Source organism: Anopheles cruzii, chromosome 2 (assembly GCF_943734635.1).
Source record: "Anopheles cruzii chromosome 2, idAnoCruzAS_RS32_06, whole genome shotgun sequence".
Taxonomy (NCBI): domain Eukaryota; kingdom Metazoa; phylum Arthropoda; class Insecta; order Diptera; family Culicidae; genus Anopheles; species Anopheles cruzii.
In genome coordinates this window covers 14,184,202-14,210,202 of record NC_069144.1, presented here as the reverse complement: position 1 = coordinate 14,210,202, position 26,001 = coordinate 14,184,202, and the positions used below count along the sequence as shown (strand labels likewise).

Below are 26,001 nucleotides of genomic sequence, written 5' to 3'. Positions count from 1 at the left end.
TGTGTTCCTGTTTTTTTTGCGGACAGTACGATTTGTCCCCGTTATCTGTCTAATGTGTCTGCTAGAGACGCCGTAAAACGCTCTGGAAAAAGTGTGTCCACAGTGTGTGAACGCACAAACAGAGCGTCCGAAGGATGGACCACGAGACCGAGGTACCGAACACCGAGCTAAGGACACGATCGCCCATAAATTATCGGCAGAGCCGCCACACTTCACCGAGCCCACCACTCCACATCGTCGTCCCATCGACTACGCAGGCTGACAGTTTTGGCACACATCAGGCGTCGGGTCGGTGGTTCCTCCGGTGCATTTCTGCTGCGCTCTGCATTCCGGCACACTCGCTCGCTTGCACCGCATTCAAAGCCGCTTGGGAAATGATAACTTTCCGTGACCAACCAACGACCAGTGACCGAGCCCGAGCAGTGGTCTTCTGGCTCGACGGAACCGACGGGACCGGAAAGGAACTTATCACCCGTTCGCTCTGTCGTTCCGTCGGGGGAGATGGCTTTTGGGAGTTAATGTAGCGTGCGTACCAGAGGCTTGTAGGTAAATCATTCGCACACACTTGTGTGTATTGGCGATGTGGCGTGCCCAGTGCGGGGTTCCAACGCATGTAACGCACGCCGACCGGTAAAGTGCAATACGTTTAAGGTTGTGTAATGTGTAATCAAAAAGGACAGCATTCCCCGGGCTAGTTTCCCACGGCGGGAAGGAGAAGCTGGGAAACTGTGGTTGCTGCTTACGACTCTTATCCTTTCCTGTAAACACGCCTCCCGACAGACCAGCAAACGGCGGTAGCTTTCGTTTGATGGCCAACGCTTTAGAGGGAACCACCAGAGGGAAAAGAGTGGCGCTAACTTCGTTTATTTGCATACTGATTTAATGCTGAATTTGCGCTTCAGCTCTCGGTGGTGGTGTCTTAAATGCTTCATCAGTGATTTCATTCTCGGGTGAAACTTTCACGCAACCCACCAACGTCAGCCGCCGGCATCGGGCAAGAAAGGTGGCCTCGGTGCGAACGGTGCGTTAGATCCATTCCTCAGTGTGAAGTTTCGTAATTCGTTTGGGAATTCCGCTTATGCTGAGCAGCAGCAGCACCAGCAGCATGACTGTGCTTCGCGCCTAAACCAATGAGGTTCTCGAGATTCACACATTCCATCATCGTACGCCTCACTGGCCTCCACATCCGGCTCCGTCGGATGAAATTTAAAGAGATTTACGGTGACACGATAATGACGGGCATTTCACGGTTGATTTAAGGCCTTTGCGTCTGTGCGCTATGCAACCGGTGACCGGTGTTGGCATTCATATTTCATCAGCCACACGTTCAGTGAAATCGTTTAGTTTCAGGGCAAGTGGTTTTCGGGGAACGGACGGCGGGGACTCTCTAACTATTGACAAACGGTCACCATTATCCGGCGCAATCTGATAAGCTCTTTGAAGCTCTTTGGTTAAATTAATTTTCATAAAAACGGATTACGGGTTAAGTGGCGAGCACGTTTGGCGTGAGCACATCAAAGTTTTCGGAGGGTACAGTGTTTCTCAACTGTCCGCGCTGGTGCTCAAATTATTGGTTAATTATTTAACATCAATTCAAACACAAGTTGGCGTTATGTTTGCAGTGATTTTTTTACCAGTTGAGGCAGATATTTCAAAATTAAATAAATAGTTCACCAAAACTCAGCTTGGGAACCACTTGCTTGGCAAGGCTCGTGCGGTATTTGATCACAATTTTCCATTGCTTTGAAGTGTCCACCCAGAGAGTTGGTTATGTGATCTGCATCGTCAACGGTTTTGCCTTCTTTTTTCGTTTCGATCCTTCTCCGAAATAACTAGGGCTGGGCACCATGCAGGTTTCGGCTGGTGTTTTCCTGGACGAGATTTAAAAGTTCGAACTATATTTTTGTTAGCCAGCTTTATCTGAACACTGTCCGGCTGGCGGGAAGGGGAAGCCACACACCACAGCCGGCGGCCGGTGCGCTATTGATGATTCCCGACAACGACCGGACGTTGGTGCAACGGTGTGCCGCACACGGTGGCACTTCAAAGGTTACCGTAAGTTTCGTATCATATCGGTCGGTGATTTACACAACAAAAATTACCGGCACATTGTTTCACCTTCCGAGCGCATTGTTGACCATTTGTTGCCAACGCCACCCACGGTACCGGATCCTTACCGTCCGAACAAGATAACCGACGCTTAGCGGTCCTTCGACCGTAGGCCTCCCCTGTAGAAACACTGTAAAGGAGAATTACCAACCATTTGTCCCATTATTACGCTCTGCCTTCTTTCGATGGTGGCGGCCATCTATTGCAGGAAGTTTTTTTTAGGTTTCGAGAAGGCCGATAAGTGCAGCCGACGAAAAGGATCCAGAAGGCAGGCTCTCCGGCAGAGAATCGGTGGTGCATCGTTGCGAAACGAATTGTCGAGAATTGGTCGGAAAGCAAGCGAAGCAAGGAAAGAAACACACTCCGCAGCATGAACGAAAGTGATCCTTCGGCCTCTGGTATCGAAGGAGCCTGCTTCGGATGCGCCTTTTTGCTGTCATCCTTTGGCTCAGCTTGCTGCTACCTGCTGTGCAGGGGGTTCTGTGTGTGTGTGGTTAGCTGCTGGGCGACGATGCTCTGATGATATGGCTGCAAACACACGATCAACTCTGGCCTCGTAACCAAGCAACCGCGCCACAGTTTGGCGGCCTGTGTGCTATTTGATCCATGGAAACGGGCGAAGAATGCGCCCGTTGTTCACTTTTCTCTAAATGGCCGCAATTATCCTGTGCAACCTCGTGCCGGTAATGCGCCTGTAAATGCGCCTGAAAATGCGCTTTAAATACCTTTCGGGGTGTCCCTTCGTAGTAGCAGCTCTGAGAGCCTGGCCGATTAGCATCTTGCAGCGTTTTACCTCGGTTAAAACGGTTAAAAAGAGCAAAAAGGTTCAGCAGAACGAGAACACCATCTGGTCCGAAGAGTGAACGAATTTATTCCGTTCGGTTCTTCCGCCACGTAGTCACTGGCGAACCGGGATCACCGGGCTGGTCGTCCTTTCGTCGACTATGCCGGTGTCCTTTTTGGCATATTGTGCTCTTGCTGCCGCTGGGACCGTCCATTGTCAGCAAATTAAATCAAATTAAAGGCACGCACATTCATTCTCGGGCGGCACACAAAAACGTGTTTCTCGTCCATTTTGGGTGCTCAGGCTTCGTTTAGGATTCGGTGTGCTGGTCCTGGCACTGCTCTTTGATCGATCCCCGTGTTCGGTTCTCGGATTGGGCCAATAACGTTGCCTCTTTCGACTGGCCGGCCGGCAAAGGGCAAATTTGTTACGGATGACGGCGGCAGAGTGCATTTGGTGCGAGTGACCCAGCCCCCGAGGGTTGTGTGTAAAGTTTTGACTCCGAGCCCCGCCGGTCTGGGTCCGCTTTTATTTGTTTCCATTTCGTTTCGAATGCAATAAATTATTCAATTAGCTATAATGTTTTCGGGCCAGCCCCGGGTTATAAAGGAAGGTTTGATTTGAACTTTAATCCGATTGGTACCCGGTTTGGGCCCTCGTTCCTGGGGGTCCTCCTTCCGTGAGATACGGTCAGTTCGGAGGCGCGCGTTCGGACCTGAACCCTGAGCTGATCATCATCCCGATAAGCAATTTGATAAAAGGTTATGCGGAGCGTCCCGACGGCGTGCACTTGGGGTGCGCATTTAAAACCGCGGCCCCTTACGGGACCGCGTATCTTCCATCGCGCCAGCGACACGTGTCACGATCCGGTGGATTTCGATTATTGACTCGCGCCCTGCTGCACCCCCGATGGCCGTGTGTGTGGCACAAATTGAAAACCGCACGATAAGACAAGGGACGCGGACCGATTGCTGGTTTCGTTTCGAATTAACAAATTTACGGTCTCAATTCACAGCCAACATTATCCGGTGCGCAGTTCCGGTGCGTGTATCGCGGTCCCTCACGATTCGGCCGATCGATCATTCGACATTCGCGCGGTGGTTAAATTATGATTTTCGACCGAAAAAGTATTAGCCCGTTGGCACTTTTCATCACAACGCACATGCACTTTTCCTTTTCTGTCCACGCTACGGTCCCATCATCATCTCGCCGAGGGCGGAATGCGGTTTTTACGATTACGACGATTGCGGGATGCATCGTTAAAAGGTGGGTTGTGGATTGTTCCGAATTTGTCGAACAAGCTGCCGGGCCAGGGCTGCTGCCCGGAAATGGTCCGGAAACGCAGAACGCTGTCCCGCCGGAGGCCATGTTCGTTAGCATTGTTTTATGTTTTATGGCCCACCCATTTTCGGAAGGATTTTGAAAACCATTACCCAGCCCGGAGCTGACAGGTTGGCCGGCTGGGGATGGGTCTTTAATATCGTTTTGTTCAGTGTGTCGGCGCCCGGCGGGGGACAATTTCCGTTAGATTTTTATGCCGCTATATGGGGACCGTTTTGTTTTACTCGATTTTTAGTTTATTGACCGCCTTTTTTCCCCCGACATAACATTTCACATTGTGTTCGTGGCCGGCCTGGGTTTCGTGTTCCGGAAACCGGTGTGGCGCCCGCAAAGTGTAATTCGCTCTCAATTATCGCCATGGCAAAATGTGCGATTCGCATACCGGCGGCTCATCATCTCTCCGGGTGGCCCCGGGTCTGTGCGGTGTGTTCCGGGTCACAGTGACGAAAGTACTTTATGACCGTCCGGCAGCCCCGGAGCAGCATGATGGAGCAATAAATGCATCCCGTAAAAATTGTACCATGGTTGCACATAAACACTTGCTTTATCGCAACACACACGCTAGCAACAACGTTTAGTGTCCATACAGCCTTCCACACCTTTCCGTCCGGCCGGCCTCGGGGTAGTTTTCCACGGAACGCGGAAACCGAGAAAGAACGAGCGAAAGAAAACGGCCGGGAAAACCCCGACGGTGGCCAGTCGGCTAATCGACGATCAGGCACAGCGCAGAATAAATGTTTGCATAAGTGAGGTTATGGTTTTCCTCGTCGTTTCGACGAATCGTTCCCACGGTTCCACGGCGGGGGGGCTGGTGGGCCGGAGCGCCGGTCAGAGCGGCCGGAAGGTCATTTTTATCTCCAGCCCGGTCGCAGTCGCCGTCGCCGTGAGCATAGGTTGTCGTCATGTCGGTGAAGGCCCTCGAACAAAAACATGTAGCTACACGTGTCCTTTTCGAGTCTTGCTTGAAGGCAGAAGCACACACAGCACAGATGATGATGAAATATGCGCCATTTTAGAAGACTCACCAAAAGAGTGTAGGTGTAGGTGTGTGTGTATGTGGCCGTTGCCACAGGATGCTGGATGCTCTCTGGGGCCACGATGCTAATCTTTGGCTATGTTAGCTCGGGTGACACACACGCTACGTGGTGTAGTGCAGGACATTGTACCCCCGCCATGTGTCTGGCTGATAAAAAAGTGTCTCTAACCTGGGGACCGATAAGAGAGCATTCGTCCGGTTGGTGGGGAGCTATTTACGAAGACGGTTGTCGGTCGTCGGTCGGTCGTCTCCTGCAAATTCGTTGTGATTCATCTTAACAAGATGAGCAGCACCGAGGTCAGTTACGGCACAGTGTGGCTTCGTCTCGCTCCCATGATCCTCTTATCTGACGGTATACAAACAGACACACATTTTCGGCGTGGGATGATTGTGCCTCTCTGCTGCGCCAAGGTTGCCATTAATCCTCCCGACAAGGCCCGACAAGTTATTCACTTCCGGTGGTTCCGGACTGCTGTTTGCCGAGTGCTTCCAAGTTTGTCCACAAAAGTGACTCATTGGCTACGTTGAGAGTGGTGCAATATAATTATGCAAACGAGCGATAGTATCGTTTGTGGTACTTCAGAATAAGAATGCATAAGGGTATCGTTTTCTTTCCATTCCTTCGAAAGGTAAAACAAAACAAAAACAACAGAAACTCCACAATTACCCACAATTACCCACGATGGATGTGATTGTTGTAACAAAAAACCGAAATAATGCGATTACAGCGGGGCCCACCGGCTACGACATTCAAACACAATAATCAAATGGCGAGTAAATCACTCCCTTGGGTCAGCGACGCAGCGGAACCACCAAAATGACGATGGCTCGGTACGGACACACCATTTATTCCGGTCAAAATGGCCCGATTTATCAGAATCACCTGTGTGTAATTACATCGGGCTCCAAGTTCCAAGTTCCGGGTGGACATTCCCCCAGTCACCTCGCACGTTTCGTGGAGAACGTTATTTTTCCTCATTTCCATCATATTGTCTTTCATTTGCGCGCTCTGTCGTTCTAGCAGCCTGCTGGGACAGTCCGGATACCGTGGTGAGGAAAGCGTGACTCAGAAAATCATGAAAATATCCGCCCGGCGCGCGCCATCAGACGAACAACGAAATGGGAATGGTAATTTACCGCCTTCAGAATGGCGATTACCTGGTCCAGTACAGCCGCAGAAGGATATCCAATCCAATTGGTGTTGGATTCTCGGCTCTCGTAAAATCAGCAATTAAATCGATCAAAAGAAAAATGTGAAAATGGTGGTGAAAATGCACGGACTAAGCAAATGACCAGATTCAGAGCAAATGACGAGAGCCATCGCGCTGTGGGGTATTTGTATGCGATAGGTGGACATATTTGGTTTTAAGTTTTGGAATTCGGACTGGTCATAGATAACTTATCTATTTTAGGAAAGTAAGAAAGAATGAAAGTTTTAGTTCTAAAATCCTCACTTTTTTAAGTTGGTTTAATACCGCCTTTTCCCCATAGTGTGCATCGGTGACGTAGTGAGAATCTTTCTCACTCCGAGCTGCTTCTCACAACTCACCGAGCGTGCGTCATTCTCACATTGTTTTGCCGGATCCGAACCGGATCAGCTGATTGCTGCGCTGGTGTGCGTGCGGGCGGTGCATCGGCTCGCATTGTGTGCGAGTGAGAGCTCTATCACTAGAAACTAAAACCCAAGAACTGACTTTTGAACCTTACCTTCCTTAACCGAAACTGACCAAGTGCCGAACGCTAGAGCGAGATAGTCGATGTTTTCTCTCTTTTTCAAATTTCCGCCAGAGCCAGGGAACGCAGATAAAAACATATACTCAAAAGACAGAAACGAAAACGAAACGGGAAAAGCGCGGGTTGAATTTGAACGAAAAGTGGAAGTTCGAGCGAAAGGACGTGCGGGAGAAAGCAACGATCGTCGGATTTCGAAACGGTCCTTACGTGCTGCTCCGCCATCATCCGGTGCCGGGGAGAGAATACGGAAGTCTAACGAAAGCGACCAGCGTGTTTATTGTTGTTCGTGCGCGAGAGTGCATTTATTTACGTTTGCCAAAGCGAAAATTCGTGCGCTCGCCGGCCCGAATGGTGTTTATTCAATATTTGATGCGAAACGATGCGAAACGAGTGTGAAGTTGGCGACGCGGCTACGCTCTCAAAATCCACACACTCGTGTGCGTACGTGTGAAATTTGATAGCACATTGTTATCACGCCGCCCCAAAGATCGACTCCGCGCGAGGACGAGGAAGTGTGTGTCCCGAGTGCGGCGAGAGAACAAGACGCGTGCGTACGTACGGGCCATTAGCAAAACGGTTACCCGAGGCCAGAGAGAAAGTGGCCGGTTTCCTTTTTAGTTTTTTTGCGTCCTGCGAAGCATTTTACATCGCATCGTTCACCCGAAAACAGTAAAGAAAAAGTGTCAACCAGCCGGTGTGTCGAGAGAATCAGAAGATATAGTGCGCGCCGTTTTGTGCCGTGGTGAAGAAATTCTGTTGGCGAGAAGCTGGGTTCAGATAAGCGGATAAAGCGCTCGCCACGTTTTCGAGGCTGCCTTGTGTGTGTGTATGTGCCAAAACAAAGCAGGAAAGCCAAGCTGCTATCTATAGTAACCACAGTCCGCCGGCGTGAGTGTCCTTTTTTGACAGCAACGATCATTCGCACATGATTGACATCGGACCATCGGCATCCGTCGGAGTGTAAGCGTCCTTGTGCCTGAGTGAAAGTCCATCAACGGCGCCTTTTTGGGAAAATGATTGAAAATTTCGAATCCAAGATAACCTTCGAAATACCGACGAACATCGACTTTGACAAGCTCATTCGTGGCAACAACTACACGCTCTTCTGGCAGAACCTGCACCAGCAGCAGCAACAGAGCGGCGGCGGCGGCGTCGGCAGTGCGCTCGGGGCGGCCGGTGCGGCCCGGCTCGGCGGCATGGCCGACAGCGGAGGGTTTGGGTTCGCGTCGTCCCCATCGGCCAGTCTGTTCGGTGGCATCGATTACAGTAACGGCAGCAGCGACTACGGGCTGCTCAACAGTCTGCAATCCTTCGCCAATCGTGGGGTTGGCCGCGATGGGCTGGTCGGTTCCGACCAGCTGCTCGATCCGACCTACGAACGGTTCATCGGCGACGTTTGGGTCGGCATCGTGCTCACGCTGATGATCCTTTCGTCCATATTCTGCATGTGCTCCTGCTTCTTGTACCACAAGTTTCGCCAGTGGCAACGAAATGGTAAGTCCTATTCAACTTTTTTTTAGTAGCGGGAAAGCGACCATTTGGTCACACAATTTAACTCAACTCTATACTTAGTAGCGCGCACACGAAGAATCGAAATAAAAGTACGTGTCCGGCGAGTTCCGAAGTTTTCGAACATCATCTACGAAACAAAGTAGCGTCTGCTCTGCGTCGCTCACGGCAACGCGGCACAAAGAGGACGAGACCTAACTTTTTATCGTTTCTAGATATGCTACTTTGATTATGCTGCCTGGCCTGAAGGGGGAAGGCCGCACACTATTGGCGACAAATTGCGCAATTTTCTCATCTGTTTCTGTTTTAAGCCCCGGAGCTGAGTTTCTGTTGCCGGCTGAGACCGTGTCTGCTCTAGCCTTTATTAAGATGTTGCTCGTTTGGGAATGTTGATTGGAAAATAGACTCTACCAGACCAACAACAGAGCAGACAGAGAGCGCAGCGAGCCTGCGAGGAAAACTCGCGACTAACAGCACCAGCGCAGTGGACTTCTGCCTTCCGGCAACCTTATGCTGCTGCCACGAAGCTAACTGGTGTCCCATTTGTGTTCGGCAACAACTTTTTTACAATAAAGAAGTACCGAAACAATTCCGCCTCGCCGTGTGGAGCCTTCCTGTCCTCCTTGAACGGAAACCTTGAACCCGAAAGCACGTCGCGCTGGCGGAGAAACTTGCTCCACCTATGAGTGTACCCCAAAGGGAGTATACCATATGATCTTGGGGGAGCTTAACAAATCTGCCTCTTCGCCAGAGACAGACAGAGAGAGAGAGAATGAGGCGGAACGAACCGATTGTTTCTTCTGAAATCGGATAAAAAGTTCGAGGAACAATAAAACCAAGAATCAACATAGGATGTGAAGTTGGCGGAACCGAACTGGTTGTGGTTGAACTCACTGCAAAGAGAATACAGCAACAAAATGGGCAAAAAGAAGCACAACTTCCACTGACTGATTGACATTAATTTAAGATAAACTTCAACCAATTTATGCTCGGTCGAACGGAAGCGCCAGCGGATGCGCGTTTCCGACTGACTAACACCCGAAACCTGACCGTCCGCAGATTGGAGCCTCTCTGCTTTTTTCGGGCCGGGCTTTTCCGACTCTTGCTCCTGGTGTTCCGTGTTCCGGCCAGGCAAAAGGGCTTCGCTCCTTTTTGCACCGATCGGACCACCGGGTGGTACGGGGAAAATATTGACGCCAAACGCCTCGGACTCGGAAGTCCGAGGCGAACCCCACCGAGTGGCGTGGGTTTTTGTTTTGTTGATTCCCCACCGCCTCCCCTTGCCCACCGTGAGCGACTGGGGACGGAACGAATCTCGCCGGAATCGGCAGCTGGTGGCCAAATTTATATTCCGTTCGAAAAAGGATCAAAGTTACCACCTTCCCTACGAACGAATGGCGCGGCGAACTCGGGGATCGCGGAAAAGACCCATAAATATTCTTTATATTTGTTTCCGCACTCTCATCCGGCCGCAAAATCCTGGCCGGCTGGCTGCTGCTGCCGTCGTGCTCTTAAAGGTCGACAGGTTGCTCAATTATGCATTCCCATCACACACATGGCGCACAGAGCGTATCGTATCTTTCGCTCACGCCACGCACGCACGCACGCACGCACGTGTCGCGAGCCGCCGCACGAACCACGCAGAAACCACGGTTCTGCGGTGGCCCCGAGGTCGAGGCCGAAACCAATCGGCCAATTCACCCGGAAACCGTTCAATCGGTCGGTGTCACATTTGGGGGTCTTTATGTCCTCTTGTGGGTGTGTGCTGCGGTGTATGTGTGTCAAGCCGGAATGGAGGGCACCATTTTATTGATGAAATTTATCCCCACTTTCCGCGGCTCTTGGTTCCGATTCTTTTTCGGGAGCAATTCGCGACAGAAAGCACACTTTCGTACCGGGCGCCCGGGCTTTTTACCGCTTCATTTGTGGGCATATTGGTGGCCTCCGGGGTGTTAAACCGGTCCCCACGTTCGCGGATGCGGATGTGCTGAGCAGCTGTGCGGTTTTGAAACATCCTTCGATGGTGTGTCAAGCTGTGTGGCGTATTAAATCTAGCCGCAGGAGTGTGTTAACCTTGTCCCAACCGGTGACCGCCGCCGGTACGCATATTAAATACCGTTTAGCGCTCGTGAACTTCTCTCACACGATCACGGACGGTGACCACCACTCGCCGTCGTCATCGCCGGGGCCCCGTTAATTGAACGCAGTCGGTGGCGCATCAAGTTTGCCTTGGATTTTTGACCGCCACGGGTTCGTGCGATCGTCGACCGATCGTCGATTCGATCGCCAATCGGGGTGTCACTCCGCACGCACGACACGAGTTTCACACGAGCGACTAATTGCTGCTCACTGTGGCACGAAAGTTTGGATCGGCCACAGTACGTGCTCACGAACGGTGGTGTCAATTACCTTCCATTCGGCGCCACACGGCGTGTGGTTGTTGCCAACGGGTCGAGTCGTGAACCGGAAGTCCATCAACGCCATCATCTCAGCCACCGAGGCCTTATCATCATCGTCATCATCATCGTTGTCGTTTTCCGTCGCCGTGTGCGGTTAGGTTCGCAAATGAAGATTGATGCAGGTCAACGCGCAGTTTCGGATAACAGCGACTTGATGGAATGCGCGATCCTTGGATGGTGCTTCCTACAACACCACACTGTGTCCCAGTTCCCAGGAGCAGATCGCAACCGATTCCCGGTGGCCCGGTCCAGCCGGATGACTCACCCTGTAGGGAAGACCGAAGACAGATTTCTGGTCTCCTTCGGGGGTTTTTTATCGCCACTTTTTCGTTCCAAAGGACGTCTGAAAGCCATTTGCTGGCGGCGGCGGCGGCTTCCATCACTCATTATTAGCTCGAGGCACGAAGAAAATCCGATAATTCCCCGCGTACCGCCATCGCCCTCGGGGCACTCAAGATGCTGGCTGCCATCGGGCATCACCTTACCTAGACCTCTTTAATCCTTTTATCTTTCGAACCAGCTGAGACGATATCGCCGGTAGCCAGCCAGTCAGCCAGCCTGCGGGGCCCAGGTGAGCTCCCAGACTCCGTATCCCGACTAGTTTGCTGCTTGGTTCCGAGACATGATGATGATCCTGTCGGAATCACCATTTTTTTTCCATGTCCGTTCCGTTACCAGTAAAATGGTAATTGGAACTAATGGATTTCGTTCTGTTTGGATTAGTTTTTTTTCGTTTTGCGCCGTCCTTCTTGGACTGTTCCATTCTCCGACGCCTCTCTGCCCGCTGTCTTTATTTTCCTGATTCTAATGGATGACAGTGATACCTGGTCGCCTCGGGTCTCGTTGGTTGTAACCCGGCGGAGTTTAGGGCGTGTGTGTGTGTATAAGGTAACAATAAATTTTTATGCGTGTCGAATGGATCCAAATTGATGAAAAACTACTGCAGGAGTAGCACAGGAAACAAAACGCTCCGATCTCCGGAACGAATCTAAGATAATGGAATTCGATTTGTTGTTGTTCGGAATGTTGTTTTTCGGTTTATGGCGCAAAGGATTCGCGGCTTTACTTTGCCGCAGGTTAGACAGTTACCAGCGCGATCGTATGACGATCGTTTCTTGTTATCGCAAATGGGCAATCAGAGCCACGGGAGAGGAGCCAGCCCTGCTTAGGGTAGTTAGGGTCAAATGCAGGACCTTCGATCGACGGGCCGGTTAGCGACCAACTGCCAGCCGAGCATGTTACGCCATAGTTCACCACCTCCGTAGTAACACACGCTGAACGCGGACCGGCGCTATTAGAAACTCATTTGCCCAAATGTCAAAATAAACTTACGTCAGGCGACGGCTGCATTTTTGCTGATTGGAGGGGAAGCCGGCCATTCCACCCGACCCTTCGCGTCCGGTTGACCGTTTTCCAAGTAATTCCTAATCGCCGGACATATGTTCGCAGTTGGCCCCTGTGTTGACGGTGGTGGTGACTTCTATGCGTTACGAAAGACCCTCTCGCAGGATCCTTGTGGCAGGACCTTAGCGTATCCGGGGCACCACACGGCGGGTGGCAGCTTTTCTCGACTTTTTCATCCGACCAACCAGCTCGACAATGACCGTGAACAATAACAATTACAAAACAATCGAGAGAGGGTATAAAACCGGAACAGCCGGCGGGTGGTACCGGTACCGGGCGAGAGAGAGAGAGAGACCACCACAGCGGGGAAGTTACGACCCTGAAGTCGCTGCACGAACCGAGCGCCGAGGGTCATTAATCATGCTCTAACTTCGACACTAACCTACCTCAAAAGCCAACGCGCCCAGCGCGATCGGAATCCTCCCGGACGGGTCGGACCGGCCGGCCACCGGAACTGGTTTGCTGAGTTTCGGAGTTGTTGTGAGCTTTCGGATCGGATTGCGGCGGCCACCCGGCCGTGTGGGGTGGGGTAGCGTCCCATGAATTCGCTACAAAGTAGTTTTTCCGTCTTGCTCCACTTTCTGATGGACGGAAATTGGTTCAACGAAATCAAACTACACTTCAAACCAAAATGGCGCTCCCGGTGGAAACCCCCCGGGGTCAGGGCGCACACAAATCGAGTAACAAAGTTTGGTCGGTAAAACTTACCGATCATCTGGCCGCGGTGGTGGTGCGGTGATAGAGGTTGCCCAAACCAAACTCCAGGAGGAACCAAAAAACCAATTAACTAGTTTTTTTTTTCTGAACCCGGGAAAAATGGGAGGAAATTGAAGAAAGCTGGGAACATCGAGAAAAAAACAAAGTCAAAACTCATCAAGGGCCGCCCGTCGCCCAAGTGGCGCCCGTTTATCAAAACGTCACGCGCGGCCCAGGGAGCACACGAGGGCCGGAAGTCGCTGAAGTGCGTCCGCCGGAGCGGGGATGCCACGGTCGCCATTCGTCACGATCCCGGTCGTTCCCGTGGCCGAATATTGCCATAAATTACTCATAATTTGTTTGTTATGACGAACGGGAATAGACTTTCGGGAACTTCCTGCGGGCCGGAAAGTGCCCCTCGCTCTCCCGCAGACCGGATCCCGGGGCGCACCGTGAGGACAATATTTTCCGAAACTGGATTTTTTCTTGCTGGTATCTTTCGTCGGCCCTCCATCACACTTCATTAGCGGCCGTTTGGTCGTTTGAAGGGCTGATTGTTCTTTTTCTGATTCGACGGGTATTCGATTCTACGGAACACGGGAATGTAATCGTTCCACAATTATAATGTCCACGACTCACACACACACAGTCAGAGAAGCCAGGTATGCTGTGATTCCTGGCCGACCTGGGGGCATTAGTGGACCGTGGCGTCCAATTTTTCATCGCCTGTTTTTTTGGTTGGCTTTTGGTCGTCGACCGGCCGGCCGGGGATTAAAGGTAAATACAATTTGGAACTTCCTCCTCGGATGGATCGGAGAATAAAAGAAAAGGAACCGAAATCCTAATAAATTGGTCCCGCCGCCGCCATTAGGACCGTTCGGTAACAATTCCCTCGCTCGTTTTGCTCCTGCTCCGTTTCCCAATTGCTGCGGGGCCTCCTAATCGGATCCGTGGACCGGGAAATCACCGCGCGCGAGAAAACCGACGGTGATTCGAAAATCGGAAAATACTGTCCAAATAATTGAATTGCGTTTTCGTACTTCTGGCCACCGGCTGTTGTGCGTGTGTGTGTTTCGCGGGCGGCGGAGGTGTTTTTCGCCCCAAAATAATGGCCTCTCCTTCAGCGGCATTGCGCTGGAGTTGCGGAATCAATCAAGGCTCCTCAGGCAGGCATTTGCCGTCGTTGTGATGACGCCCGAATTCCGAAGAAAAACTCGAGGCCGACGACGACGAAAGTAATCATCTGGGCCGGCAGCTGGACACGTACGGCTGGAAAGCTGAGTCGGTTCGGCATGGGACTCGAGTTTGGGAAACGGTTCCGTTGCGAATTAGTGCGTCAAGAGCGCGCTTTGGAGTGATTCTTCAAGGGGATTACCCTCGTCTCAACAAGTCACACGGCGGCTCTTAGAACTTCCAAGGTTCCGAGGGTAGGGCCGCCAAAAAGGGCAAGGACACGGTCTGTCTCCGAGGTGTGTGCCAGATTGGAAAGTAAAGATTTCCAAATCGACCGATAACTTCGCGGCGGCCGCCTCTTCGGGTCCTCGGCAGGCCTAGCCACTTCGTTAGGGCGCGCTCATCAGACGGCACATTGTGTGCCGTCCGGGGACGGTGGGAATTGAGGTGACATCGTTTGGAATTTTGGGCGGCAGGACCACGCTAAGTTGGCCGTTTTGGACGGAATTCTGGCAAGAATTTCATCGTCCGGTCACTCCGGTCCTAGGGCCGGTCCTTATGCAACATCGTGTAATCAGCCTGCTGCCAAGTGCCGGCGCTGACCGCGTCCCACGGTTCATTATGATCGAACCGGGACGCCGGTGCTCGGGAACGGTCAACATATTTTGGCTGCCGACCAGAACCGACGCAACTGTGTGTGTGTGTGTGTGTGCCCCCGCTCCACACTGCGGCAATTGATTGCCACCGTCGTCGTCTCCGAATAGACCGAGAAAGAGAGAGAGAGAGAGAGGTCTTACGTTTTGGCTGCGTTTCCCTGGGGTTGGTATGCGCCAAACTTAAGTAATGACTATCGACCAAAAACCAGGGAGTCGTCGTCGTCGTCGTCGACGTTACACAGGGTCATTAAAATGGTGTGGTCCGCCGCAACCTGTCACACGGAGCGGGCGCAGGCAAAGGCCGTCTGCTCCCCGGCCACCGTTGCTGCCAATTTTCTCCATCCACCGAATGTGCCAGAATTTCCTCAGGATGGCAATTTAAAATTTTTGTCGCAAAGCCCGAAAAAGGACCAAAAATTGATTGGCCACTGCCCGTTCTGCTGCCGTTGACTTCTGGCACTGTGCTGACGCCCCTTGAATGCTGCCAAGGCCCGCTGTAGAGCCATTTTTTATGTCTAAATTTCCTCGTTCCCATTGAGGAAGTCCGTTGGGCGGCGTGTCCTTGCCAGTGCCGAAGTGAAGTTGTCTCGGCTCGGCTAACGCGGCAAATTTTTGCTAACAAACTTTCCGGCCTTTCTTCGCCCCGGGGAAGTTCCGGTAAAGAGTGATGGAAGTTTCGCTTTTATGCTTGCGGAGTTTTTTTTCTTCCGAAGCTACGGCATTCTTTCTTCTCCGTATTGTGGTGTCCTGCACAGGAGAAGCAACGACAGGCGTTGATGGCGGGGACCATAGGCTCATGCGAACGCCTCTGCACACACACGAACAAGACGAACAGAAATTTAACGGCAAACCCGGCAAAGAAAAATACCAAGAAACGGCGGTGATAGATCCGCTCGCATCTTGTTGCAGGCTTCCGTGTGGAGTCACTTTTTCTGGACCCCGGGGTCGGTTCTTCGGGTTGTCGGGTTCACATTTTCCTCGGACCGTGATTGACGCTGCGCCGGCACGGCGGAACTCGGCTCGGCGCAGAAGGAGATGGAACTGGCAATCCTAATTAGTGGCCCTATACAGCGCGCAAACTCTGAAGTGTCCGATAAGGGTTTCCTGTGCATCCTCAACTGATTCGTCGATGCCTTTTTAAGATTTCGTTTAGTGATGTTACGTTTCCGGCAAACGATAGTGTGTGCCGGGACGCGATGCCGAGAACCGAGCTCTGTAACACTTCCAGTTCAATTTTAATTCCTCCGGCTCCGGTACTCTTTTCCATTCTGGCTGGCCCGCCATCTTCTATTCAGCCATAAAAGCAGCCAAATTTCACGGATACTTGACCGACCGTACCGAGGGCGACCGAACGGTCGCCTGTGTGTCATTTGCGAAGGTGGTACGCCGTGGATATTGTCCCCTGCGATAAAATGAGCCGAGTTTTTGAGGCCGGAACATTCCACCGGAACATTCCGGTCCGTGGACATCTTTCCATGGGACCGTAGCGATAGTGTCTCCGTGTCGCCAGAAAAGCGAACCGGTAGAATGTTAACGGGCGAGCCTTGGTTTGGTTGGATTATTACAAAATGAATTCCCATTAGTCCACGGGCGCGCCCGTGGCGAATTGAGCTTGAACCCAAGGTAGGCTCCTTGGGCGCCCTACGACGGTCTTTGTGAGGTGACGAAGAAAAGGCCGGCTTTGGAATTCGCACGGGCATGCTGATGCATTCCTTGGTGTCGCTGGAAGGAGCCCTTAACCTATTACCGGCGACGGCGCAAGGTATGACAGGACACCGGTCTTCATCTCGCTGTCTGGGCACGTTTTGAAAAATGGCCGATGCAAACGTTGCCGGCTGGCCGAAGATAATGATGGTCGGTCCGGCCGGTAGCTGCAGGGGCTGGTCGTCCGGTCCGGGCTTTGCTTCATCCCGCGACTGCATTTGCTTGATTGCATCTCTCGCCAGGGCTGTGTCCGATCCTCTTATTACGGTGTGACTGATTACACCTTGCATTGTTGGGGATGTTGTTGTGGATTACGAAATCCGCTGGCAGCGGTCTGCGCCATGATTTGAAAGAAGCTCCAGCCGTGTTGCTGCTGGCCGTACGCTTCCGGGACGGCCACAGCCGCCTTCCGTAAGAATTCCTCCAGGCAAAACGTGATTTCGCAAACCGGCACCGGCTGAAACCCGTCAGGGATTCATCGTAATGATCGGGGATTGATCGGTGCGAAAAGGATGCGGCCGACGGGCGGCCATCCTGCGGGAATCCTGCATGGAAATCCATTAAATCCCATCCATCGATGGGGAATCTCGCCGCTTCCAACGCCGTTAACCCACTAATGGCCTTGTCGGGCGGGCGGACTCGCAGATAGGTGCTGGGAATTGGAACCGTATATTTGCATTAATTATTTCGAATTCCCCGGCCCACCCCCAGGCCCTGGCGTCTGGCCTGTGTTTAACCGAGCGAGTAATAAAGAGATGGCTGGCGAGTAAGCAGACGACGAAACGCCATTCCATTTCCGAGGTCCATGCCTCCGGTCGTACGTACGGCGGTCGGTTTGCTGTCGGTGGCCGACGAAAGTTTGGCGCTCCGGAAAGGAGCTCCGGAAGACGGGCGAAGAAACCACACACCGGAACCACACTGACGCCGGCAACGGTGGTCCTTTCCGCCCGGCAGAGTACTACCGCCGCCAGTAGAGAGGAAGTTACAGCGAGAGCGAGGCAGGACCTTTGCTTCGACGACCATTTTTGCCTTTGGATTCGCTTCGCTTTGGCGCTTTTCGTTTCGCCGCTGGTTAGCTGGCGGCAAATAAACCGCAAAACCCAGTCTCCTGAGTTACTCTCTCTTCTCGAGGAGGAGGTGGTAGATGCGGAATCGTCCAGATGGAATCGGGCGATCGGGTACGCTAACCGAATACCCTTCTTCAGTTGAGGTTACGAGGCTCGACGGATGGGGAGGCGGGCCGTGGGTTTGAAATTGTGGCTGAAATTTCAATGCCGAACGGATTGGTTGGAATGCTGCTCGAAACACGGAGCGGCCGATGCTTCGATTACGAATGCCAATCCGCCGCAGACGGGTCGAAGAGTGCGGGTGTTGATGGTGATAATGATGATGGAGATGATGAAACACGTCGTTCAAGTGCTGCTTATACCTTCGTGTTTGTCGGATGGGCGATTTTGTTTGAATTTTAGACTTCATTGGTACTCTTGTACTGATTGAACGCGTCCGTAATTTTGTCGTGGCCCATATCACTTCGCGTAATAGGCTTACAACTAGCAACATTTTGTGCATCGAAGACTAGTTGATCGATAATTCGGAAACTCACACGAGTTGCGAGCTTTTGAGCGTCATCTGTGTTAATCCGATCCGATCGGACAGTTTTGTTGTTTTCATCCACAAACTGGACTGTTAGGGCCTTCCGACGACGAACTTTGATTAGTTTGCGTCCCATCGAGAATAGGGCCTGTTGGGTTTTGACGAAGGACGTCGGCAGGCTGAACCGAACGAAGAAGGCTCCAGAGCACCAGAGTGGTCACCGTTTACGAGCTGTTGAGCTCATAATACACTCGAAGGGCCAACAGACACGATACAAATGGCTCGGTGTCTCATTTCTCGATGTATGATTGGACAAAGTACGGGAACAGACCGAAAGATGATTTGTTTTTATCCTTCCCGTGTATTGTCGGCCGTCGGCGCACGCCACCTTCTACCAAGACTGATCTGCTGCTCCCGATTTTTGGACGGCAAGGGCGAAGGATTAAGTTTCCGCTCGCCACACAGACCTTGCGTGGCCTGTCGCGATGAAAGCGATCTTCGATAAGCTTCGAGGTGCCTTCTCCTTCTGGGACGGAGAAATCAGAATCGGGTTCTTTGTTTTCTTGGTGTACCGATTGGAAGAACATTTTTCAGACCGTATGTTCCGTGGCGTTCGCCGATGGAATGCATTTTTCATGTTTTCTCCTGCATTGCACACTGCACTCTGGGCGCTGCCAACCTGCCCGGCGGCCACCACCGAAAGATTGGGAGTTTTTGGGGGGTAAGAGAGGACGAAGAAAAAAGGACGAGAAAATCCTCGCCTATCGTCTCGATCCGATCTCCCCGAATGAGTGGTGGACCTTTGAACAGGATTTGGTGTGGAAAACTGTGAACAGCTGACACTCGGTTCGGATCGGCAAAAGGCAGAGCAACACAGAGCAGCCAGCGGCTCATCCCGCGCTGTTGTTGGTCACTTTCAGGACCGCCGGCGCGAAGATTGTTACCGGGGCTACGGTGTTCCCGTTCCGGGCGGATTGAACCGGCGAAGATTGAGTGTATTGAATTACGTTCTTTCGAACCGTGGTGGGATTTGGATTTCATTCTGTGAATCTAAAAACAATCCTGCGATACTCGATGCCCCTCGTAGCCAGTCTCAGGTTGCAATTGAATCTCCCCGAGGCTGAGTGCGTTCCGTTGTACCGATCAGCACGTCAGCCGCCGTAAACGATTGATCGGATTCGGTCCTTTGTACCGTCGAGAAAAGTAAAAGAAATTTTTCACTTTAAATATTTCATGTATATCGTCTCCCTTGAGATTGAGTTTTTTTCCGTTGCCATATTTTACTTTAAAATTCTACGAATCGATTCTTCTGCTGCCACGCTGGAACGATCCAAAACGAGGCCACGGCGTCGTCGGTGTACCGGGAATCAGAAAGCTGCTTAAATGTGGAAGCTCCTTTCCGTGACATGCAGGCAGCGTCGCGACAAGCAATAAACACCTCGTGAAGCATCCTTCTTGTACGCCCGAGAAACGGAAAACGGCCAACAAACGTTTGACATTTTGGAACATTTAATTCATCATCTTGTTCACCGAAATGGTGCCATCCGTTTCGAACATTTACGAACGCGAACGCGCGCGCCCGACATGAATTTCAAATTCATATTATTCGTGGTCGCGTTGGCATCCACGGCACCACAACGTTGGGACCGCCGGTAACGGCACGTGGTGGTCTCTTGAGTGTGTCGCAAAAATGTGTAACGTTCGCCTCGCGAATACTCCGAAACGCAAAACTAGTTGAAATTCCAAATCGGTAGTCAGCGGACCACAGAGCGAAGGGACACCAATGTGGTCCTTGGCCCTCCGCCGTGGCTCCTGAAGTGGGTTTACTTTTTGCGGACAGTGTCCTGCACCGGCAGAAAGCGGCAGAGAGGAAGAGCGATTGCCACGACAATGGTGTGGGCCGGTGGCCGGTTGATGTGCTCGCTAAATCAAACACTCGACAAAAAGCGGACCCACAGCGGGTTGTGTGCAGCAGCAGCGGCACCAGCACGGTTGGAGGTGATGATGAGCCCTGCCACCGGGCCCCCGTGATCAGCGGCGAGCCAGAATGGCAAGAAATTTATGCTTTATGAATTTTAATCAACATTGTTTTTGGGACACTCTCGTGTCGCTGCTTCACCTGCCAATGGCGGGCTGGCCGGCCGACCGGGGCTAGTTGGTGCTCGGTCGTTCGGTGTTCGGTGAATTTCATCGACTTCATATGCTACGTGCTTAATATGTGAAAATTGGGGCCACAATTGTCGATACACATGGCGACGCCGCAGCGCGTCCGAAGGACAACACGTCTGGGCCAGAAAAGTGTTGTATTCGGGGACCATCTTGAAAAGTACCACAATTCGGGCCAGGTTTTACTACTCCAAGCACTGCCTAAAGCTACCTTCGTGTTGATACCCGGCCAACAACTGAAAACACCGAGCGCGATGTTCCACAAAAACCGCACACGGCGAAAATGTTGTGCAAAAAGGAAAAACACGGCCACGGGAGCTAATATAAAATCGGCTGCGATATGGCAAAAAAGGTTATTCCGTGCGGACAACAGACGGAAACCGTAGCAAAAATGAGTGGCAAAAGCGAGGACCCCCGGGATGATTGCGGACCAATATGCAGAAAGATAGAAAGAGCACACAGCAAAAAGGTGAAAGAAATGGCCAGGAGATGATAATAATTTGATTTATAATAAGAAGCTTGTGTCGGGTGCGATCCGGCGATCCCGCGAGTCGCAGCACTTTGAAGGAATCGCTGGCTGGCTGGCTGGCCGGCCGGGGATTCAGACATCAACAAATGGGACGACGGGAACCGCGCGGCGAGTGCAACAGGTCGAGTGCGTGCGTTTCAATTTCTTTTGCACACCGTCGCGGCAGCGTCTGTCGCCTTGTTCCCTCCGCCGATCTCGTCATCCTCCGAAGCAGAGGCCGGGGTCAAGCGCCGCCCGGTGCGGAAAGTTGGGCTTTTCATTTCTTCCATTTTATTTCTCACTCACTTTATTATTATCCGGACCCCGGTGGGGGGAGCATTGGTCCTGTGAGCCGGAGGAGGTCCAACCAACAGGACGACCAGCCTGTCGGTTCGTTGGTGCGCCGACGACGGGAGAAGTAAAACATTTTCATCGTTATTATTACTTCCATTCGGAACCTATCTTTTATCAGACCCCGTCGGTCGTGTGGTCGGCCGGGACGATGAGGCGTTGAAACGGTAAAGCCTACAATCTTGCCCGTCACGATCTACGGCCCTGGGTGTCCTGTAAACAAACGATAACCTAAAATTAATTTCAGTCTCTCTCTTGCAAGGACCCTTCGCGCATGAGGCGCGGCGTCACTCGGCACGGCGCGGTTTCCGCGCGCCCTCGATCTCGGTGAGAGATTGTAAAAATTAATTTGTAGTCCTCGCTGCCGACGGCGCACATACAAGAAGTAGGCCCACGGGCTGTTGGGCATGATGTGCTCAGCGAGCGCGACGATGACCGGCGACCGGCGCCTTGCCTCTTCGGGAGGATGGCAATCATTCTTCGGCGTTCTTAGCCCATCAACATCCGTCAGGTGTTTCCGTGTGCACCATTTTCCTCCGCCTTTCTTCCGGCGTGGCGCTCGGAGGACGACACTTGGACGGCAGGATTTTATCAGCACCGCCAGTCGTAAAGCAAGAAAACCGGCCAGGAGGTAATATTTTACGGTCCTAATAAAACGTATCTCGTCGCTGTCTTAGGCCGCGTTCGGTGCGGAGTGTCAATGACGCCTGGTGGCCTGATGGCCTCTGACATGTGACACTTGCCGGCGTAGGATGTGCTCGCTAATGTCGGATCATGGCTCATGGCGCTGTTTATTTGTGGCATTCGCGACCCAATTATTGACCATCACCAATCTGCGCCGCGAACAATTAAATAATCGCACTTTACAACCATCATCCGAGCGCGCGACCGTTGCGCACGGCACTCCGACGATGAACGGCGAGCCGGTGCCCTGTTTACACTCGCCGTCATGCGATGCCATTTACTCTTTCCATTAGTTGGTTGGTTGGTGCTCCTAAAGACGCCACTGGACACGATCGTCGCCCGATCTTATTGCGCAAAGGGGGCCGGCGTTGTCGCCCGAGAAGAAAACAGGAAACAATCTCAGGAAGTAGCCGCTGGCGGGTGGCCACAACAACAACATACGGCCGCAAAAAAGAAGTTCCCGTGATCCTCGCGGTGGGTTCAAATCGAAGCGCGATAAGAACGCGCGCGTAACATAATCGCTGCGCGAAGTTGTCGTATTTTTCCACTCAGTTCGATTTCGTTCTCCGCGCAGAATGAGGCGAGTATTGACTCTAGTTGCGTCAATGGTGACCGCTAAACATACTTTTCTGTTTAAGGGGGGCCCGTTCTACTCATTAGAAGTGTCCCTTTCTTGGAGCTCTATGACTGCGCGCATTGACGCACTCGATTTGCGGATTTTTCCACCGCGCCAAGGTCCGAGCGGCGCTTCGGTCACGGAGTGTAAGCAAATCGTCAGCGTGTAATGTCCACGTTAAACCGTTAACCGGTTCCGTGGGTCCGTTTGTCACGAAGGTTGACGTTCTCACTTCACCTTTTTTGTGGTGAAGCCGCACGCCGAAGGGGGGCGCTTTATGGGGCGCGGAAATTATTTTAACGATCGTCGTGCTCCGTCTGTAACTCGATTTATATAGATATTCATAAATAATGCATAAACTTTTATTGACGCACAAGGCGGCGGAGGGCCGGACCGGGCCGGAATAAACACGTCATATGTTACGCCGGGCGGTGCGGTACGGTGCCGGTGACTGCCATTGCTTCTCGGATGGTGTGAACAACCGCGCGCCGGCCCGGTTTACGAGGTCCGTTTTATGTGCTGCACCGCTTTATGACCGCCACTGGACCGGCTTCTTGTTTGCCGATTCCGGGGCGAGAGATTGTGCGCCTCTTCTGCAGTTGCAGCCCGCTGCTCCGGGCAGAAAGTAATCATAAACTGATTAACGGACCGAATGGAGGAAGCCGGCGGCCAGTGCTGAGGGTGCTGGGTCAGTTTACATAACGATCCTGTCGCCGGCAACCTGTGCTGCTGATCCGGATGATCCATCCGGAGATGGTGGATTTGAATGGGACGTTACTCGTATATGGCGCGGAAAAATCTCCGTCTCTGGCGAGTGAATGAACCATGGAAAATCCGCCAGGGCCCAGATGGTGCCCCCAGATATGCACCTTTTTTGCGCACTTCTTCACGCGTGTGCAACAGAACTTCAGCGGGGACTCTTTTCTATTCTTCTTCCGGTGTGCGAAGATGATTTCCTGGGTCGCTCTTATTAAGGTCAGCAAGCCAGCGGCGCATAGCCGCGTGTGTGATCCTTTTTCTTGCCACGGTTCTGGAAGGCAAACTACAATCTCTGCTGGTCCGCCGGCGGGTGACATCGAGGTCGGCATCATCACCGTCGTCGTCGTCGTCGTCGTCGTGGAAGGCGAACAGAGAATGGTGAGCATTCATCCAGAATGTTGTAAGAACCCTCCCAGCCCGGCATCCCATAACCGATGCTCGCGGAAGCTAACGAAACGGAAAAATGAGTAAAACAAAAGCCAACTGCAGCCGCGACCGCGACCGCGGATTGTGGTGGATAAGTGAAGCAAATGACATAGCCGCCGCCCTGCACTCGTAGTGTCGTCAGTGTATGAAGGCCCGGGCGCACGCAACAAAAGGACGGTTATGTTTCGAATGAAGATGTGTGTGCTCGAAAGATGAGTATCATCATCGGACGCCAAAGATGCGGCGTGGCGTGGAAGAGCAAAAAAGGCGAGAAGAATCAGGAGTGTGATTGCAAAAACCCACCGCGGTTCCGAATGAAGGAAGCCATAAATCATTCAACCTTTTCTCCGCGGCTGGCGGTGGCTGGCTGCGGATTGCGGAAGGGCCGGAAGCCGCCGCCGAGTCGCTTTCGCGTGGCGTATGTTCAAAGTCACAAATCGTTAGTGTAATGGGCCCCCGCTCGGATTGCGTGGCGTGAAGCAAAAAGTGGGACCCAGCCCGGAGTGATCCATTTCCTGGCCGCGGAGCCTAGCAGGCGGAGCCTTCTAGTGGCCGCTGAAGTGAAGCTTGATGGCTTTATGAGCTTTGCGCGACACTCATGACGCGGGGATAGTGCGGATGGATTGGGACAGAGTGTGGCAAGCATGTTCCGTGATCGAGGCCTGTAGATCCTAGAGTCAGATCCTGGAATAGTGCTGGTTTCTGTTCTGGGGCACTTAAACTGGAAGTTAAAAGGACTAATTACCCCATAACACGAGTTTTCAAAAAGTCGCACTGAATTCGGTTGAAAACCGAGATAAAAAACTAACAAATAATGCGAAATTTTAATCTCTCGAATATGAGAAATAAAAGACATTAAAATATTTAATTATCGGCACAAATCTCGGCGATGTTTATAAAACTTTTAGGCTCAGAAGAACTTCACAACTCCAAATGGTTGTTGCGCTGCTCATCCCTGGCTCCGGTTTCGGAACTACAGAACGCACCGTCCAGGACGAATGAATCGCACAGAAACTTTACCGGTTGGCACTTCGGTTGGTCCGTCGGTCCTTTTGGCCCTCCGCTACACGTGGACTGAACCACAGGGTCCCGGTGCCGAGCCAACCGTAGCCTCTCGGATGATTATGTTGTTGCCCAAAGTTTTGTGCTTCTTTTATCGCCGGCTGATGTCGGGTCGGTCCGTCGGTTGGTCGGTGGTGCAATGATTGCGAATGCAAATCCGCCCGGCAAACATTAGTGACATTATTTGTCTAAATTTGCTGTGTGCGATGGCCATTTTTGCCCTCCGAACGGTGATGATACGGTGAGTCCCTTCGGAGGTGTGTCCCTGTGTTTGAAGAGGTGGTGCCTCTGAGGGCCCTGGCGGTGTCACCGCCACCTCCAGGGGGTCCTGGTTAGTGCCTGAGCGAGTGAAAAGGTCAACTGTTTGCACAAAATCAGAGGAAATGTTTTTCCAACTTGCATTTCTTTTATCCCGTGTGCAGCTTAATGATGGGCCGCATCCCTGTCCCGGCCATTTGACCGGCTGCCGGCGCATCGAAATAACAGCCCGTGATTAGGATTGAAAGAGCAACTTCATTGCAACGGAAGGGACACACGGGACACAGTGACTCTGGTGTTCGGTGCCATTTGTTGCTAAATAATCCCACAAAATGGAAACATGTGTTACAATATTAGTGTTTGCTACGCTTACTTCACGCTCTCTCTCTTTTTCACTCGCCAATCGCAACCTTTAGCCGCCCGTGATCCTGGAATGATTTGTATTCCAACCCGTGCGCCTCGCGTTCCATCGAAAGTGGATGAGTTTTGCCATTTTTTCGTTGACCCTTCCTGGCTGGCTGGTGAGGAACGTGCGCTTTTATCGGCGTATTGGATGTTAATAATGAAATTAAAATAAAACCTTCTGCCACGACGTGCGAGTGATGTTTACTGTGTCGACCGCCGGCCCGGAGCGATGTCCATTTGACCGCCCTAATGGTGGTTTTCGGCTAGGTACGGCTAGATCCGATAAATGTACCAAAATCGGTCAACAACATCGCTCGGATCCCGGGATCCCCGGTCCGGTGGTTCGGTTTGATTAAATCGCCCACCGATAGCGATGCTGCGCGAGGGAACCCGGGACGATGTGACTCGCAATGAGCCAGCAAAAATATTATCCTTTTCGGGCCGCCAGTCGAAGGACCTCAAAACCCATATGACCAGGTGCCCAGGTGTGTGGAGTTTCCCGGGGGTGTGAATGGTTGTCAACAGCGCGGCCGTTCGTGAAAGGGCCCCCGGTAGGTGACTGACAGTA

General features: G+C 52.2%; 1 protein-coding gene across 1 annotated transcript in view; it reads left to right on the top strand.

Annotated features, from left to right (window-relative positions):
- The first annotated feature begins 7,745 nt into the window (after positions 1–7,745).
- LOC128267522 (protein commissureless 2 homolog) overlaps positions 7,746–26,001 on the top strand; it is a 41,727-nt gene continuing 23,471 nt past the window's right edge. Inside the window, exon 1 of the mRNA XM_053004372.1 lies at positions 7,746–8,498. Within this exon, the coding sequence (XP_052860332.1) occupies positions 8,018–8,498 (481 nt within the window). The 5' untranslated portion in view covers positions 7,746–8,017. The remainder of the gene's footprint in view (positions 8,499–26,001) is intronic.